Source organism: Artemia sp. Qi Xiang Cuo, chromosome 12 (genome assembly GCF_049724085.1).
Source record: "Artemia sp. Qi Xiang Cuo chromosome 12, ASM4972408v1, whole genome shotgun sequence".
In the NCBI taxonomy this organism is placed as follows: Eukaryota; Metazoa; Arthropoda; class Branchiopoda; order Anostraca; family Artemiidae; genus Artemia; species Artemia sp. Qi Xiang Cuo.
This window is the reverse complement of record NC_142805.1, coordinates 18,013,542-18,030,365: the sequence shown is the minus strand read 5'-3', so window position 1 is coordinate 18,030,365 and position 16,824 is coordinate 18,013,542. Positions and strand designations below refer to the sequence as shown.

The 16,824-nt window shown below is 36.4% G+C and overlaps 1 protein-coding gene across 1 annotated transcript; it reads left to right on the top strand.

Moving 5' to 3' along the window:
• Nucleotides 1-476: 476 nt before the first annotated feature.
• Nucleotides 477-3,303, top strand: LOC148945858 (uncharacterized). The gene is made up of 3 exons (XM_089097531.1): nt 477-537; nt 914-1,222; nt 3,031-3,303. Exons 1-3 carry the CDS (start codon nt 514-516, stop codon nt 3,301-3,303), a joined length of 606 nt encoding a protein of 201 aa, XP_088953657.1. The 5' UTR covers nt 477-513.
• The last annotated feature ends 13,521 nt before the right edge of the window (nt 3,304-16,824 follow it).

Here is a 16,824-nt window from a genome sequence, read left to right as displayed (position 1 = left end):
TCGTATAAACTTCATAAAAGGCTCATTTAATTGGAAATTGAAAGTTTTAATTCACTTTTTAAGAGTAAAAAGTGATCGGAGGGCAACTAGCAGTAGTAATGGTGTATGCACTTTCACGAGTGATTGCGTAATATGACTTACCACGGGGCAGTCACCTATGCACTTTCACGGGTGATTGCGTAATATGCCTTACCACGGGTCAGGCACCTATTACTACGAACGATACTTGTCCTACCAGACGGGTTTTCTTAAACTTTGCGTACGTGCCCATACCAAACAGGTTGGTTATAATCCGTTCTGCTTCAAGTTTTTTCTGGCACAATTAACTGAATTTCTATTTCATGATAAACAAGTTTTTTTTTAGGTTACATCCGTGTTGGAAAAACCGGTGGATCTTTTTTAGAAGCTAATTATTTTTTGTATATGTTCAAGTTTCAAATTAGATACCTCAACAGTTTGGAATAGTTTATTGAACATAACACAACTGACATTTTTTGTAATTACATAGAAAAAATGGATAATTCAAAGCAATTTCTGGTGAGTAAAAATTTTCTAATTATTAAAAAGAAATTGTCATTAAGTTAAGGAGTAAATTCTTTCTATACACTATAACTAAGGATAATTATATACTTAGAAGTATATTGTTTTTAGGAGCTGAAACCTCTAAATAATTCTCCTATTGGTTGAAGCTTAAGGGGGCTTTTTTTTTTTTTTAGGTGTGTTTTTGAAAAAAATTACAGGCCAGTCTTCATTTTATGTTTGTTTATTATAATGTTAATTTAACCTTTTTTTGGATTTTTTTTAAAAAAAAATTTCTTAGATATATTGAAAAAAAAAAAAGTTTTGCAATACTTTAAATGCCTAACATAAACTGAATTATTTTCACAAACCTAAAATGCATTTTTTTTTCAAGGAAGTGGACACATTCAATACCCCCCCTTCTGAAAAGAGGGCACGATATAGCGAAGGTGTACTAATGCAATCTACAAGACCTTCAGTTATCAAATTCGCTACTAGAACTACACAAGACCAGCCAATGCCTGTGAATCTTTTAATGACAGGGACCTCTGACCCCCGTGCTAGCTCCATATCAGCTGGAAGGAACTTGAAAAGGGAGTGGACTGCCTTATATAATGCCTCAGCTCAACCTACTGAAGATTGTGACCTTAACCCCCCTCAAGTATTACAAAGGAGTTCAGATATAGAGGTCCAATCGGAATTTGTAAGTATATACATATTTTTTTTTTCTATCCCTATTTTCAAAAAATAAGACAAAATTTTCTCAGGGGCATAGCTCTTTAAAAAATTAAAATTTTTTTTTAATATATTTAATTTTATTTCATTAACCAAATTAGCGATATATATAAAGGAGTGCTTATAATGAATTTATATAACAAAAAAAAAAACCTTAAAAATTAAATAAAAAAAAATATTCTTTATACAGAATATTAACATTTATACAAAAAAAACTAACTATTTTAAAAAAAACGAAATTGAAAACAATTGCTCCTATACAGTTAACGCGCGCTTTTAGACTGGTATTTTCGTGCCTAATGCATTTGAATACATCCGCTATAATTATCAGATCTATCAATCCGATATGAATTCTAAGTAGGGTCGTATGCAAATTGGACTTTAAATACCAAGATCTATATCTTCAATAAGCAATTTACACATGGGAAAAAGGTTTTTTTGATAATTTCCAAATATGTCTTCGCGGTAATGTTAAGAAGCATTATTTGGGTGAAGCCGTTTTTGATCATTTCATTGAAACACTTAGATGTTTTCGAGAAAGAATTTGAGGTGGTTCTATTTGAACAGTGCTGTGAAGTCCAATACCCCATCCCCCTAACTCGAAAGGGTATCGATCCTCCTACATCGAAGGAAGCTCCCGGTTCCCAAGGGTCCTCCCCGGGAGAGGGGAGGGGAGGGAGGGTTCTAAAAAAGGACCATCCAACATTTTAATTGCACTTTAATTGTTGACATGAATGGAGAAAAAAGTTCTTCTCTCTCTTACAAGCATTTATTCAGCCCAGGTCAACTTCAAACAAATCCGTTGGCAAAATACACAGGAAAATACGGATTATTGAGAAGGTAGCACCATCAACCACCGACATATGGAGTTTATACTTTTAAAAAATACAAAGTTCAATATTCGAAACTAGCTTCTGCAGGAGCTTAGGATAGTAGTGGTGACAATTTAGATATAAGGAGCAATTGCCCCCCTATTTTTGAAAAAATACCTGTGTGTGGTATTTATAATTTTTAAAAAAATACAAAGTTCAATATTCGAACCTATCTTCAGCAGGAGCTTAGGAGAGTAGTGTTGGCAATTGCCCCCCCTATGTTTTAAAAACAAAATTTTTTTGAAATTTATAATTTTTAAATATACAAAGTTCAATATTTTAATCTAGATTAATCAGGAGCTTAGGATAGTATAGGTGACAAAACAGATCACGGGGGCAAGGGCCCCAAATTTAAAAAACAACAATTAAACTTTTTTTGGCCTGTTTTAATTAAAAAAAATACAAAGTTCACGACTCTAAGATTTATTACCAAGGAGCGTATTATATTATTTATTCCCCGTTATTTAAACGTATAACTTGCCCCCCTATTTTTGAAAAAATACCTGGTTTTGGCATTTATATTTTTTATATATACAAAGTTCAATATTTGAAGCTAGCTTCAGCAGGAGCTTAGTATAGTAGCGGGGCTCAAAAAAACCAATTGGAAAAAAATTTTCCTTTTTTTTTTAAAAAAAAAAAATTTTTGTAAAAAAAAAAAAAAATTTTTATAACAAAACGCATAAAATTTCCTGACAAAAAAAAAAAAAAAAAAAAAAAAAAAAAAAAAAAAATTTTTTAAAATTTTGAGTTGAAATTATGAAAGAAAAAAGACAATGTAAATTTGTTCTTCTTTTTATTGTTTAGGGGATGGTGATGGTAGTGTGACAATGACTATGAGAAATTGACAAGGTCTATTAACTATAAAAAAAATTTACATAAAAAATAAAACTTTTTTTTTCTACAGATTAAAAATATAGCACCACCACCAGCGACACCATTGAGTGATGGAGCAACTATATTTACAGGACCAATTCTGTCACCACCAGCGGAGTTCAATGATGAAGCTACACTAATTCTAGAGACGATTGAGTGTGAAAGTGGCGTCCATACCGATGGTTTTGGGGACATGCCCAGTCTGGAGGACTTAGGATGTGATATTGACATTGTTGAGGATCCGGGGTGGACAGATAGTTTCATACGCGAATATTTAGATTATGATGATACAAGTAACTATTAAACGGGTCCTCATAACGACCATAGATAAGAGGACAATAAAGGCTGGCTCGACAAATTGTCACCAAACACATTAGAATTTGTGCTAGGGGACCTCTTGCCACATCCCCCCAATATGATTGAACAGACTGGGAGTGGTGCTATTGACAATTCTCTGTCACCCGCCACCACTCCACTTAATGCTATAGATAGAAGTAGTAGTAATACAGCAGCAACAGTATCCCCTCTTCCGGATTTTTTTCTCTCCAACTCTGCCTTGCATCACACACTGGTCTACAGCGCCAAATTCGGTGACCCTTTCAACTCTCTAGTGTCGGGGTATATAATAACAGATCCACTGGCCATTACACATTCATATACTGATAAGATTCGAGCCATTCTTGAACAACACAGGGGGGTGTGGGGAGTGGGGGTCAGTTTAAAAGCATCAATAGCACTAAAAATATTTTTTTTAAATGAATGTGGGGGTGAGATGTATTCTAAATACTTGCACACAGAGATGTTGGCAATACACCCGAATTTATCAAATTTTGGGGAGTTTTTTCTAAATTGGGCAAATAGTATTCAACGTAAGTGGTAAAATTATAGCGAGGGGGGTCGTGGATCTGTGGTTTTATTTATTTAAAGTTTAAATGTTTACATTTGTTGGTTTAAAAATGATTTTAGTGTACGCGGGGGCGCGGGGAATAATTAATTAAAATTTCATTCAGATTTAGAGGGGTGTAGGGGGATAAAACGTATCTGTTTCGATACGAGGCTGTAGTGTTTCAAGTATGCGTTTTTAATTGCGGCATACAGACCTCTGCGTGATGATGCATCTAAGAAGAAGTTGGATAAAATGGCAGTTAATGGTAGGGAGGGTTCAAAGGTCCCCAAAGTGGATTTTAATTGTTTAAATGGTCAATATCCCGTGACACTAAAAGGAATAGATATTTTTGAGCGGGCTAATACACATTTAAAGATTGGTGTCACGGTGTTACAGTATGAAACAGAATTTGAAGAGGGTCAGCGTTCCGATAAGAACGGTATATTATTTCCAGTGAGGGCTCCTTCAATTGAATCAGTAGAATATTGGGTGTGGCTTCTATACACCCCACCCACAGACTCCGATTCAATTGGTCATTTCAATACAATTACGGATCTTAGTAGGGTGTTGGGGGAGGGTATAAAGCGAGAGGATGTGGGTTATTACTGTCCAACATGTATCTCAAGATTTCGCTCTGATTTAAATCTAAAGCATCACATGAAACACTGTAAATGTCATGGATACAAGGCTGTGGAGATGGTAAGCGGAGATAGAGCGATATTACGTTTAAAAATTTTCTAAAACACGCTCCTGCAGAGCAATAAGATCGCTTTGGTCTGCGAGGCTAAGCTGACAGACGTGTGCGATCCGTCAAATCATGTTAAAATACATGAAGCCATAGGGGTATCTTAAGCTCACGCGCAACGAGATTCCAATAATACCATGCAAGTGCTGGAGGTAGTTGAGATGTTGAGTGACGGTGAAGACTGTATGCGCTCGGCATTGGTCAGTCTAGTCAAAACAGCGAACTGTGCAATTTCGCGCCTTCGTTATACAAACTACCATATGGTCCTATCACCAGATGACATAGTGGCCATTAAAAATCGTAAACTGTGTTGGGTTTGAAAAGGAGAATTTGATGATGGTGTTGGGGCTGGGGGGAGGAGGTCGATGATTGACCATGATCATTTGTGGCAGGACATTACAACGTGAGGGGGTAACTTTAGAGGGGTAGCAAATCAGTCATGCAATATAAACGTTATACAACAATGTTTCGTACCTGTTTTAATACACAATTCCAATTACGACTTAAAGTTTGTTCTTCCGGCGTTGGCCCGCATTGCCAAGGGAGGAGTTGTAGATGACGCGTGGATAGATGGTTCTTTTTCATATAATATCATACCCAAATCATCGGAGAAGCTACTGCTGCTAGAATTCATGTGGAAAACAGTTGACAAGGGCAACACGTGCCTGAATAAAATCCGTTTTTTAGACTCTTTCGGCTTCTTCCCCAAATCTTTAAGTCAATTGATTCAGGTGCAGAAAAGTGACAATTTTGATAGCTTCCCCCTCCTCAAACAGCGCGGCGCCGATGATGAAATGTATGATTTATTAACGTGTAAGGGTATATATCCATACGATTATTACAACTGTGGCTCGAGGCTAGATGAGATCTCATTACAGCCCAGTGAAGCTTTTTACACGTCTCTTACTGAGAGTGAGTGAACCTCAAGCGACTACGAATATGCTCAGAGTATGTGGGGACAGGGCGGGTGTAAAAATGGGTGGGAGTATTGTAAACTATACTTGGCTAGTGACGTACTCACTCTTATAGATATTGTGTGCAAAAATACGGATAAAATCTATGGGGAATTTGGGTTGGATTTTGGTTATTATTTTCCCACTCCCCATTTGGTGATGGAATTTATAATTAAAATAAGCAAAGAATAAATTGGTCTTATCGCCGATGTGGATCAGAATCTTTTTGTAGAGAGATAAATGCGGGGTGGGTATGTTTTTCACGGGGATCGTATCATGAAAACTGATCCGAGTGGACAGCACACCGATGAAAAGTCGGACGCAGTTTTTTTGGATATGAAGTCTCTGGACCCATCGGCAATGTCTCACTACTGTTTGCAGTGTGGCAATTATAAATGGCTTGACAATCCCTGTGCTTCGAATTTCCCCGACATTGCCAGTGTTGACGAGAATGGGGCACAGGGATGGTTTTTTGAAATTGACGGTGAAATACCCATGGAAATCCATGACTCAGTAAAAGACTTTGATTTTCCGTGCAGAAATAGACCGTTGGGTAGGCACTCTCCGACTCCCTAAAATTTATCTGGAGTAAAGGATGTGAATATGCACTGGGTACCTTCAAAACAAAAACAAGTTGCCGATCTCAACCCGACACAGACGATCTTTGTATATCGCGTGCTATCGTAATGAATGGTGTCCAATGGTTTCATAGTCACAAAAATTCACAGAGCCCTCCAATTAGATCAAAAAACTTAAATGAAAATTTTTATTAATGCCTGTGCCAGTAAGCATTCAGAAGCAGAAACAAAAGTTGAAAATGAAGTCTATAAACTCATTTTGAGCTCAGCTTTGGGTAAACTGTGCGAGAGCGTACGACACAGAAGTCGATGTGACATTGTAACCAACCCCAAAGATTGTGCTTGAATCATTGCGGATCCAAACTTAACATCGTTCACAATCATAGACTCTAATATGGTGCTCCTACATCGCAAGAAAAAAAACGTTGTATTAAATAACAATATTGCAGGGGGAAATGCAATAGCTGAAATATCCAAGAAACTCATGGTGTCGTTTTATTATAATGTATGCAAGTTACAGTGGTAGATTGAGGGACAAGTTCAAGTGTATTACGGGGACACTGATTCACTCCTGTTAAAAGTCAAAACAGAAAATCTTTTGAAAGATTTGGAAAATGGCGAGTACATTAGCTCACGAATGGACTACACTAGTTGGGACGAATACCTCTACCCAGAGCTAGTGAAACGCCAGGCCCAAAATCAATTGTTAATGTTAAAATCTGAAACGGGTAGCGATCTGATATCCAGTGGTGTGTTTCCTCGACCGAAGGTATACTGTGTGGAAACGCACGGCAAGGATATCAAACAAGTTTGCAAGGGGGTACCTACACACTTTGTAAAAAATAATTTCGACATGAGTGTGTATAGAAACTGAGTGGAACGTAGTTTAATGCCAAGGGCGAAAGTCATGGCGATTCGCTCTTTACAATTTAGAAACTACACAGTTAGAGTTGACAAAAACGCCATGTCTGCCATATCGGACAAATTATATGTACTTGTGGTTGTTGTTACGTTTTTGCAACCCTGTATTTTTTTAATTTCCGCCCGTTTTTATTTTAAATCTTAAATAAAACAAATCGTTAAAGAAAATTTAAAATAATAAAAATAAAAAAAAAAAAGAATAAATTGGGGGGGAGGTTTTTTTGGGTAAGGTGGTTTTTTTTTTTTTAATTCTTTTTTTTCTATCACAATAAAATTTAGATGGGGGTGTGCGGGTGTGTTTGCAAGGCAGATCAATTTCCAGTATTTAATGCCGGCCCCGGCCGGGGCCCCCCCCAGCGGCCCCCCGGCGCCCGGCGCTACCCGCCCCCGCCCGCCGCAGCGGCCGCCCCCAGGGGAAGGGGGACCCCAAAATTTAAAATGTTGTAAGTAAAAGTTTATGATATTTCAAGTGCACATTAGTCAAATAAATTTTGTTTTTTTTTTATAAATAAATAAACATAAAAAAAAAAAAGTGTATTTATTTAAGTGTTTGTTTTTGTTTTTTTTTCTAGTGGTTTTTTAAATGTGGTATTTTTTTTTATAAATAAATTAAAAAAAAAAGTGTATTTTTTTTTATTCATGTTTAATGTGCCTTTTTCAATGTAGTATTTTTTTTTTTTAAAGTATTGTCACCTTTTTTATGTATATAATAAAAGAAAATATTATTCTTTTTCTTCTTCTAATTATTATTCTTGAGGGGAGTAGTAGTAATAGGGAAATTATTTAGTCATTAGACGACTTCAGCCTGCAGTTTGTGGTCCAGGGTAACTATTGACTGGAACATGTATCAATTTCAAGCATTAATCAGGTAGTTTCTGTTCGGACTGTCAATTTCAGACCGGACAACATTCAAAACTAAAAAAGTATAATCTTGCTATGAAATATTTTCGGAAATGCCAAAAAAAATCTACTATTGCGGCAGTATTTGGCAGGAGTCATATGATGAAATAAAAGCGATTGCCACCACCATGGGGTTGGTGCAGATACAATTCATACAGGGACTTGATGTTTTCAACATTATTGAACCAAACTCTTCGCTGATCATTTACGATATTGCTGAATCTATTGAACAATGGTCAGAACAAACACTGGAGCTATTCGGGATTTACCCTACTTACAAGCAAAGTTTATTCATTTTGGTTCAACATGGTATCGTTCATCAGAACAAATGCGGATAAAAACTTTCATTGAATTGTGAACTCTCTATTCTATACAGAATTGTTATTTGTTCTAGATCATTCATAGATCTCAATAAACAAATTTATCCAGGAGCCCACAAATTTATGCTCTCAGCGTACAATCAGGCAACTAATAAACCCTACGGCTATATCCTATTAGATGTTAATCAAAATACACCCAAGGATTTGAGTGTAGTCACAGATATTTTTGACAATGAAATTATACTATATTTCCCCGTTAGTAGCAAACACACCTATTTGTTACTATCATGATACTGAATAAACTACATGAAAATAGACATCTTTATTCTGTTCTAAGCCGTTCAAAACAAATACTCAGGAAAGAAATAATCAAACACGGTATTGACAATTATTTCATTAATCGAATATCCTAACTTTGTTTAAATGTGACCGAGGGTAATGTTCACCTGCCAGAAGTAGTTAAGCAACAGGAAACGCAACATCGTTCTTTTATACGTATAGTGGCTTCTAAGAAGATAGGAAGGAATTATAAACGGAAAAAACTTCTTCAGGCAGGTGGTATCTTTTCACAATTTTAATGCCAATTTTTGTACAACTAGTAATAAGTTTTATATAAAGAGAGAGAATGGCAAAACCATATAAATGGAAGCCAATAAAAGTCGTTGTCTCACCTGTGGAGTTCTTTGAGAACAATCTGAGTAAATTCCTTGACAATGAGAATATTGAGGATGATAAGAAACTGCTTTTACTTCAAGATACACTTTGTCAAGTGAACAAACACAAGTCCTATCTCTCGAAACCCACTGCTGCTGCTGCTGCTGACCCCAAAAAAGAATCATCTCCTCAGCATTCTGCTGGTGGAACAAACTTGAAGAAGGAGTAATTGTATTTTATTTTATTGAAATTTAGAAATATACGGCCCAACTAATATGTTGAAAAAATAACACGACTCCTAGCCTATCTCTTGGACAGTGATCACATTCAAGTTGAGAGCAATGGGACAGGGATTATAATTCAAGGCAAGAGCTATAATATACTTGATTTACTGTATGACATGGCTACAAATAGTAAATGAATATTATCATTTGACGCTCATCTATACAACTTTCTAAATACATTAAACTTCCCCAAAAGTCATATTAGCAATAGACAAATTCTAAAAAAAATAAATGAACATGCGTCATCATCATCAACAACAACAACAACAACAACATTGACACCATTAAAAAATGAACTTGAAGAAGAAGATTTTAAATCAATTTTGGAAAATACTAGCACACCGCTGATAGCTAGACAAAAGCGAAGACGTATCAAGTCATCATCACCACCATCACCACCACCAACAGCCAGTATACAGAAGGGTAGCGGACGTTACACAACGTGTTTACGGTCAAAATGGTTGAAGTTCTGAAAGGTGTTTATGAAAATATTGGTGAGGTGGGGAGTTTAAGTTCCCCCACAACTCTTTCCAAAGTCACTGGTGTTCCCACTAAAAATGTACAAGACTATCTACAAAATGAATCAAGTTACACTCTGCATAGAAATCATAGGCTTCGTGCCAATCTATATCGAAAAACTAAAGCCTTTTACCCATTGCATATAATGCAAGCAGATCTCCTGACTCTAGATGACCTTCAACGACATCACAGTACGCCCTACATGTACATTATAATTGCAATCAGTGTTTATAGTTGCTATGCATATGCAATTCTATTGCGATCAAAGAGAGGTGTTGAAGTTGCTCAGGCCATTGAAAGTATTCTCGAACAGGATTCATATAAAAAAAATTCAAACGGATCGCGTTAGTGAAATTGTTAATCTCCATGTTGCAAAAATACTAGAAAAATATAGTACACTGCTCTATCATAGTCACAGTCCTATAAAGGCTGCATTGGCCGAAAGATTGATAAGAACTATTCGACTTTTAATTTCAACATATTGTACATTGAAAAATACATCGGCTTTTATTCATGATCTTGATAAAATAATGTTGATTTATAATCAACGATCTCATCGATCATTGTCCAACTCTACGCCCATGAAAGCTCATCATTCGGATTATGATACAATTTACACCTTTTTTAAACAATATTCCAATGAATCGTCGGTTGTCAAGAAGAAGAAAAATAAATTCAAGGTTGGTGATACGGTTCGAGTTAATAGAACAACTAATGATTCTGAAAAGGGGACTTACTTGTGGTCCACTGAACTTTTTAAAGTGGCAAAAATCCTAGACACTAAACCCATAACTTATCGTTTGCGTGACACCAAAGATGAAGAGATTCTCGGCGGCTTTTATGACTATGAATTACAAAAAGTTAAAAATGCTAGTGAAATCTATCAAATTGAAAAGATATTAAATACACGTACTCGTAGGGGTAAGAAACAGTTACTTGTTCGATGGCTAGGATACAACTCTGATTTTGATTGTTGGATCGGTGTTGAAGATATTGACAATGCTGCATGATTTCTATGTAACATTCATGTTCAACGTTCTCGATCCTCTCTACAACGACTTGAATACGACAAGTGATTTTTGGACAAAACTCACACCCCCCATCAAATTTGACGGTGCATATGAAGTGGCTTTTGTTGACTGTATCCTCAAAAATACCTATGACATTCTTAGAAGTGACATGGAATGTTAAATAAACATAAGACTGTTTGAATTCGGCGATGAAGGTGCAATGACAACCTTTGACTCTAATTAATGCACTATTGCTAATATTCCCTTAAGAGAATCCACTAAAATGCATGAACTTTGTCGAGTTATCAACAAAAAAATTGCAGGTCGAAAAAAAGGTGGTTTCACTTTCAATTACTCGACTGAACAAAGGAGAATTTATGTTACAAATCCAATTGAGAATGAAAGAATTTTCTTCAATGAGAATTTACGTGAGGTTCTTGGTTTTAAAAACCGTATTATTAAGACAGAAAATTTCAGTGGTATTGACCATGTTATCTATGCAGACGATGCACCCAGCTTCTCCACGGACACTTGTATATTTCTCTACGCTTCATGTGTGGAAACATCTCGGGTTGGTAATTCAAATGTTCCCCTCCTACGAGTTCTTGAACGAAAAACCAATCAAGAACATGTTCACCACTACAATATAAAGCATCTTCAGTATATTCCCGTAAACACTTCCTATCTGGAACTCTGTCAGTTAACACTAAGAAGTGAATTGGGTGATCCAATAGCAATTTCAAAAGGCTTAGCAGTGATTACATGTCATTTTCGACCCATTGTCAACGACGGTACAATCACCTAAAAAATGAGCAATAGAAGAACTCCATTTGTCTGTCCCGATATTGACTGTTATGTTGGTGCTTTGAGTCCACGTCAAATAGGCAATGGATTGGACTACTACAAGGGGCGTACTACAATGTCTGGCTATGGTCTTGGTAGCTGGTTTGCTAGGCTATTTCATTCTGCACTACCCCTTGCCAATAAATATTTTGTACTTGCTGCGTCGAATTTTGATGCTTCCACACTACAAGACTGGGGTTCGGGCAAGAATTTCAAGGAGAGTGTTAAGGAAAATATTAGATCTTCAGCAAGAGCCGTGGTTGAGAAATTAAAATCTCGACAAAATGGGGAGGGATTGAAAAGGATGCGTTCGCGTCATTCACTCATCAGTCTCCACCCAGGCAGGAAGCAAAGGACATCAACAAGGACTTTGAGGAATAGAACAACGAAGTCCAATAAGCAACAGAAGAAGAAGAAGAAAAAGAAAAAGATTGTTAGATCAAAGAAGGATTTCTTCTCTTAAGATGACTTATCTACCCCACAAGGAATCATATCCATCAATCAGTTCCTCATTGAATCTATTCAATGCTGAAAATGTTGATGTCAGTGTCAAGTATGGCTACTATGAACAATTTCACCCCCAACAAGCCCTCTCGGAAAATAAACACTTTCAAATATTTTCCAATGAAGACTATTTCATTGATTTGTCATCAACATTTAGTGATTTAAATGTTGTGGTGAAGAAAAAGTCAGATAATACAACTCCGAATGCCGGCGATGGTCTCTCCTATGAAAACTGTATTCTACACAACCTATTCAAACAAATTAATGTATTTATTAATGGGACATTGGTGAGCATTAGCAATAATTTATCCAACTATGCAATCTACATACAATTTATGATGATGACACCAAAGGCTTACAAGGAGATGAGAGGACAATCGCTGGGCTATGAATATCGATCAGGTGTTGATACTGAGGGTGAGTTGACCACAACAGTGACCTAGTAGGATCATCTGGTTGGGAAATTAAAGCTTTAGATCTTCATTGTATCACAATGATTACCCCCCAATGTCAAGTTAGATATATAGTTACCTCAGGCACAATTAAATTTCCTTTTGAATCAATCAATTCCAGTTACACATGAGACACATATTATTATAACATCTACAATTCTCAACGTCCGAAAACAACAATTAATTAGATCTGTTTCATTGGCAGTGTAAAAGATAAGAGACAATGGTAACAACATTAAACTTCTTGTCCCCCGTACGATCACCAATCAACGTCACATTGCCACCGGTTCTCTTAGCTAGAGATATTCATCATTTATCAATGGAGAAATCCCATCAAAATTGGCTTTGGCCTTTGTGAAGAGCGGCAGTGCCGTTGGGTCCTGGACTGAATATCCCCATGATTTTAATTTTTTAGGTCTATCTAGCCTTTTGTGCAAAGTAAATGGTATTCCACTGTACACTCTATCGTTTGACAAAAAATCCTATAGAAATATTTATGAGTTAATTAGGCAATCTCTAGATCAAGACTCTAATCCTCTGGAACCTGTGAGACATACTTAATTGATTTTTATAAAAGAGAGTTCTGGTTCGTAATTCTTTTCAGGTTCCCCACATATTGCCAGTTTACTACTAGAAAAATTATGGTTCTAGTTTACATTTGCAGAATCCCTGACCTAGAGTCTCACACTAATATCAATGAGCCACTTTGAGACCTCTTGGGAAATCACGCCCGACGGCAGTGTTCTACTAGACCTAGCACCATGAACACAAACCAAATAATCAACGTATTTAGTATGGATCCAGACATGTCCCAGCACAAGTCCTTTAGAATACCTTCGGACTTGATTGAAAAAATTCAAAGTGTTAACACTACCCTAATCATTGTTAATAGCAGTCCGTCGACTTTGACTACCGGTCATTGGCTAAGCATCTTTCAAACAGGGAAGAATATTGAATTTTTTGATCCTCTTGGCCTATCGTATAAATTCTACACACCATACCTCAGCAACTGTATTGAAAGCAGTGGGAAAAGCATTATTCAAAATCAACGAAGAGTACAGGATTTAGAGACTAAGACTTGCGGTTTTCATGCACTACTCTTTTTCATGTTCAAATGTCGTGGGTACACCTACAAGTACTTTCTCGACATCTACGTTGACTTATCTCAATTGAACGAGTTTATAGTGGAGAATATACTTACAAGTTTATTTAATTTTTATTTTAGTGCCCTAATAATAAAATTTTCTAAATTTGTTTTTTAATTTGTTTATTAATAAAAAAAAAAATTATATACTTTATAAAAACGACTTGTATACTCTTGAGATTTCGTCCACAACTATGTATTTGTCAACAACCCCTCGTGCGGGTAGATAATCTGAATTAACAGTATACTGATTCTGATGTATTGAACTGCCAGGGTCACATTTTCTACAGTCCAGCGTGACTTCACTCTTGTCATATCTCTTTGTATAGTCAATGATACTATTCTCATTCATTCTATAGAACTCACATGTTTCAATTTGCTTATTTGAAGCAATTTCATAAACCGTGTCCTCAAGTGGCGAATCAAATTCCGTCACAGCCAAATAAAAATCAGTGGGCTTATAATCATAACACCCAGTGTCTTCACAACGATGACGTAGAAACCATATTCTTTTGTTGTTCCAACAGTTGAATCGTTGACCCGGGTCCTCCTCCCAGAACAATCTAAAACCACGACGATACCAATCTCGTAGCAATAAACTAAAATCACGGTTAGGATTCTTTCCAATCATACCGGGATATGTATTCTCCCACTGCTTGCATTTATCATAATGACAATTGGAGCATAGGTGACCTCTAGGATGAGAGTCAAACACCTCTTCAAGACAGGAATTACAACCTTTAATTTGTACAGCATATCCTCTGTGCAATTTACACGGGTTGCATAATCTACACTTTTCATCATACTCCTCAATCATTGTGCAATTCTCACATGATGACCAACTGCCCTGTGTGTACATACATAACGGACTTGTATGGTACATTTTGTCAAGTGTTATCGCTCTCACTGCCACAATGAAACTGAGCTAGCAGCAAAAAAAAATTGTCTGAGAGAGAGAGAGAGAGGAGTAAATCATCCTTGAGCACTATCCTTCTTATGAAAAAAAGTCCTAAATTTCTAAACTAATGTTTAAAAGCATATCCACAATATCATTTTGTCGTGTCGTGATCAATATATCAATAAATTGTGTAAATGCATTTGGAACACGATGTAGAAGCTTCATACAATAGTCTAATGATGGAGAATCAGTTTTCATTATATCGACAATCATTCCTCGAGAAAATATCTTCCTTTGAATAGACAACTCTAGAAAATCATCATCTAGAATCAAGTGTTTGTCCATAAGAACTAGATTCCTCATGATTAGATCTTTCTCGAATCTATACATTTTTTTTAGTCCTAACTCTCTCACACCCAACTTCAGACTAAACAGAATTTCTTTTTTATACTATATGAAATATACGCATGTCTACTATAGAAAAAAAAAATACCATTGATTTAGAAAACATTTTTTATTGAACATAATTACAATAGTAATATTCACTGATGCATTTTTTTCTCATCAATATATTTCGATAGGACATCTAATGCTGACCGAAGTTTATTTATATGGAGAATATTCATTTTTCCAGCAAAACATAGTTGCTCCTCCTGCTTAAATTTGCTTAATGATATAACGTATCTAGCATACATAATGTCCCATTCAAGACATAGTCTACACCCCGCGGTTATTTCCACAGCTACATTAGGTACTCGTATATCGTTGCTGCTGCTGCTGTCGGTTACATCATTAATCTCCAATAGTTTAAATGCACCACTCATTTTTTTTTCTCCACTAATATAAACTCAAATAAACTATTCTCTCTCTGAATTCAAGTCTCTTACTAATATGAATTGTAAAGAAAACTATTCATTTTATTCAAATCCTAATCACCAATCAAGTTATACTCGTTCCTCTTGCCAAAAGGCATAATGATCTGTAGAATAGGACTACCAGAAAAACCTGTTTGGTATGGTCACGTACGCACAGTATATACCTTCAAGCAAATTCTATATGATATTACAAATTACTATAGAAATGATACCTCTTTGCAAATGATCCTGGTAACCCCAATTCGTTGAAAACCTACATACATATCTATGCCCTAGGCGTGGGGTTCAAATATATAGATGCCTGCTCCGTGGTAAGGCTTATTACGCAATCACTCGTGATATCTATTATTTAATGTAGGATCTGTATCTATTAATGCTTTACAGAAAACCACTTCTGCTAAGACAAGTTCCGCTCGTAGTAATAGGTGCTTGACCCGTGGTAAGGCATATTACGCAATCACCCGTGAAAGTGTATAGGTGACTGCCCCGTGGTAAGTCATATTACGCAATCACTCGTGAAAGTGCATACACCATTACTACTACTAGCCTCCTCTTACACTCCATTTATTTTTTTCCCAGAGGCTCTTCTGGGAAAATTTTGATGGGATGTGTTTCGGGAAATGGTGGGCGTGAAACGGGGGGGGGGGGGTAGTTGCCCTAGCTCTTTGAATTTCCAATCGAATGAGTCCGTTCTGAAGTTTCTAAGACAAAGCATTCTATAAAAATCTTACATTCCCCAAAGGCATAACTTACAATCCGTGCCCTGAGAGCTGTGGGGGAAGTCTCCCCCTCAAAAACATAATTTTTATCTAGAAATTAACTACGTTGAACAAAATGGCAGTCTCAAAATTTTGATTGGATGTGTTTGGGGAAATGGTGGGTGTGGAAGGGGTATTTGTTGCCTTCCAATCACTTTTGACCCTTAAAAGGGCACTAGAACTCTCGATTTTCAATCGAATGAGCCCCCTTTGAAGTTTATACGACGACCCCTTCCATATGAAGTGCCCTTGGGAAAAAAAATAATAATAAATAAATAATAAAACATTGGAGCCGTATGGCCCTCACTATAGGCAACACTACAGCGTTGCCTCTGGTAGACTCGATCCAGTGGAACAATAGCTTGCTCTGCCGTGTCTTGGCTTTTGACCGCAGTTTTGTGATGGCCTGAACCCATATACTTTCTCAGCTACGGTTTCCTAGGGATTAATTCCAAAAAAAAATTCCGAAAAATAATTTTTTCAAATAAAAGTAAAGGCCATTTGAAACGTAAGCTCAGCAGATACAAATTTTTGTTAAAATTCAAACTTAAAACGACCAGAAATCACTATTAAAGAATAAA

Coding starts and splice junctions, on each gene's coding strand:
- LOC148945858 (XM_089097531.1), top strand. CDS start 514: ATGGATAATTCAAAGCAATTTCTG. Junction 538..913: donor ATAATTCAAAGCAATTTCTG/GTGAGTAAAAAT, acceptor TTTTTTTTCAAG/GAAGTGGACACATTCAATAC. Junction 1,223..3,030: donor TAGAGGTCCAATCGGAATTT/GTAAGTATATAC, acceptor TTTTTTCTACAG/ATTAAAAATATAGCACCACC.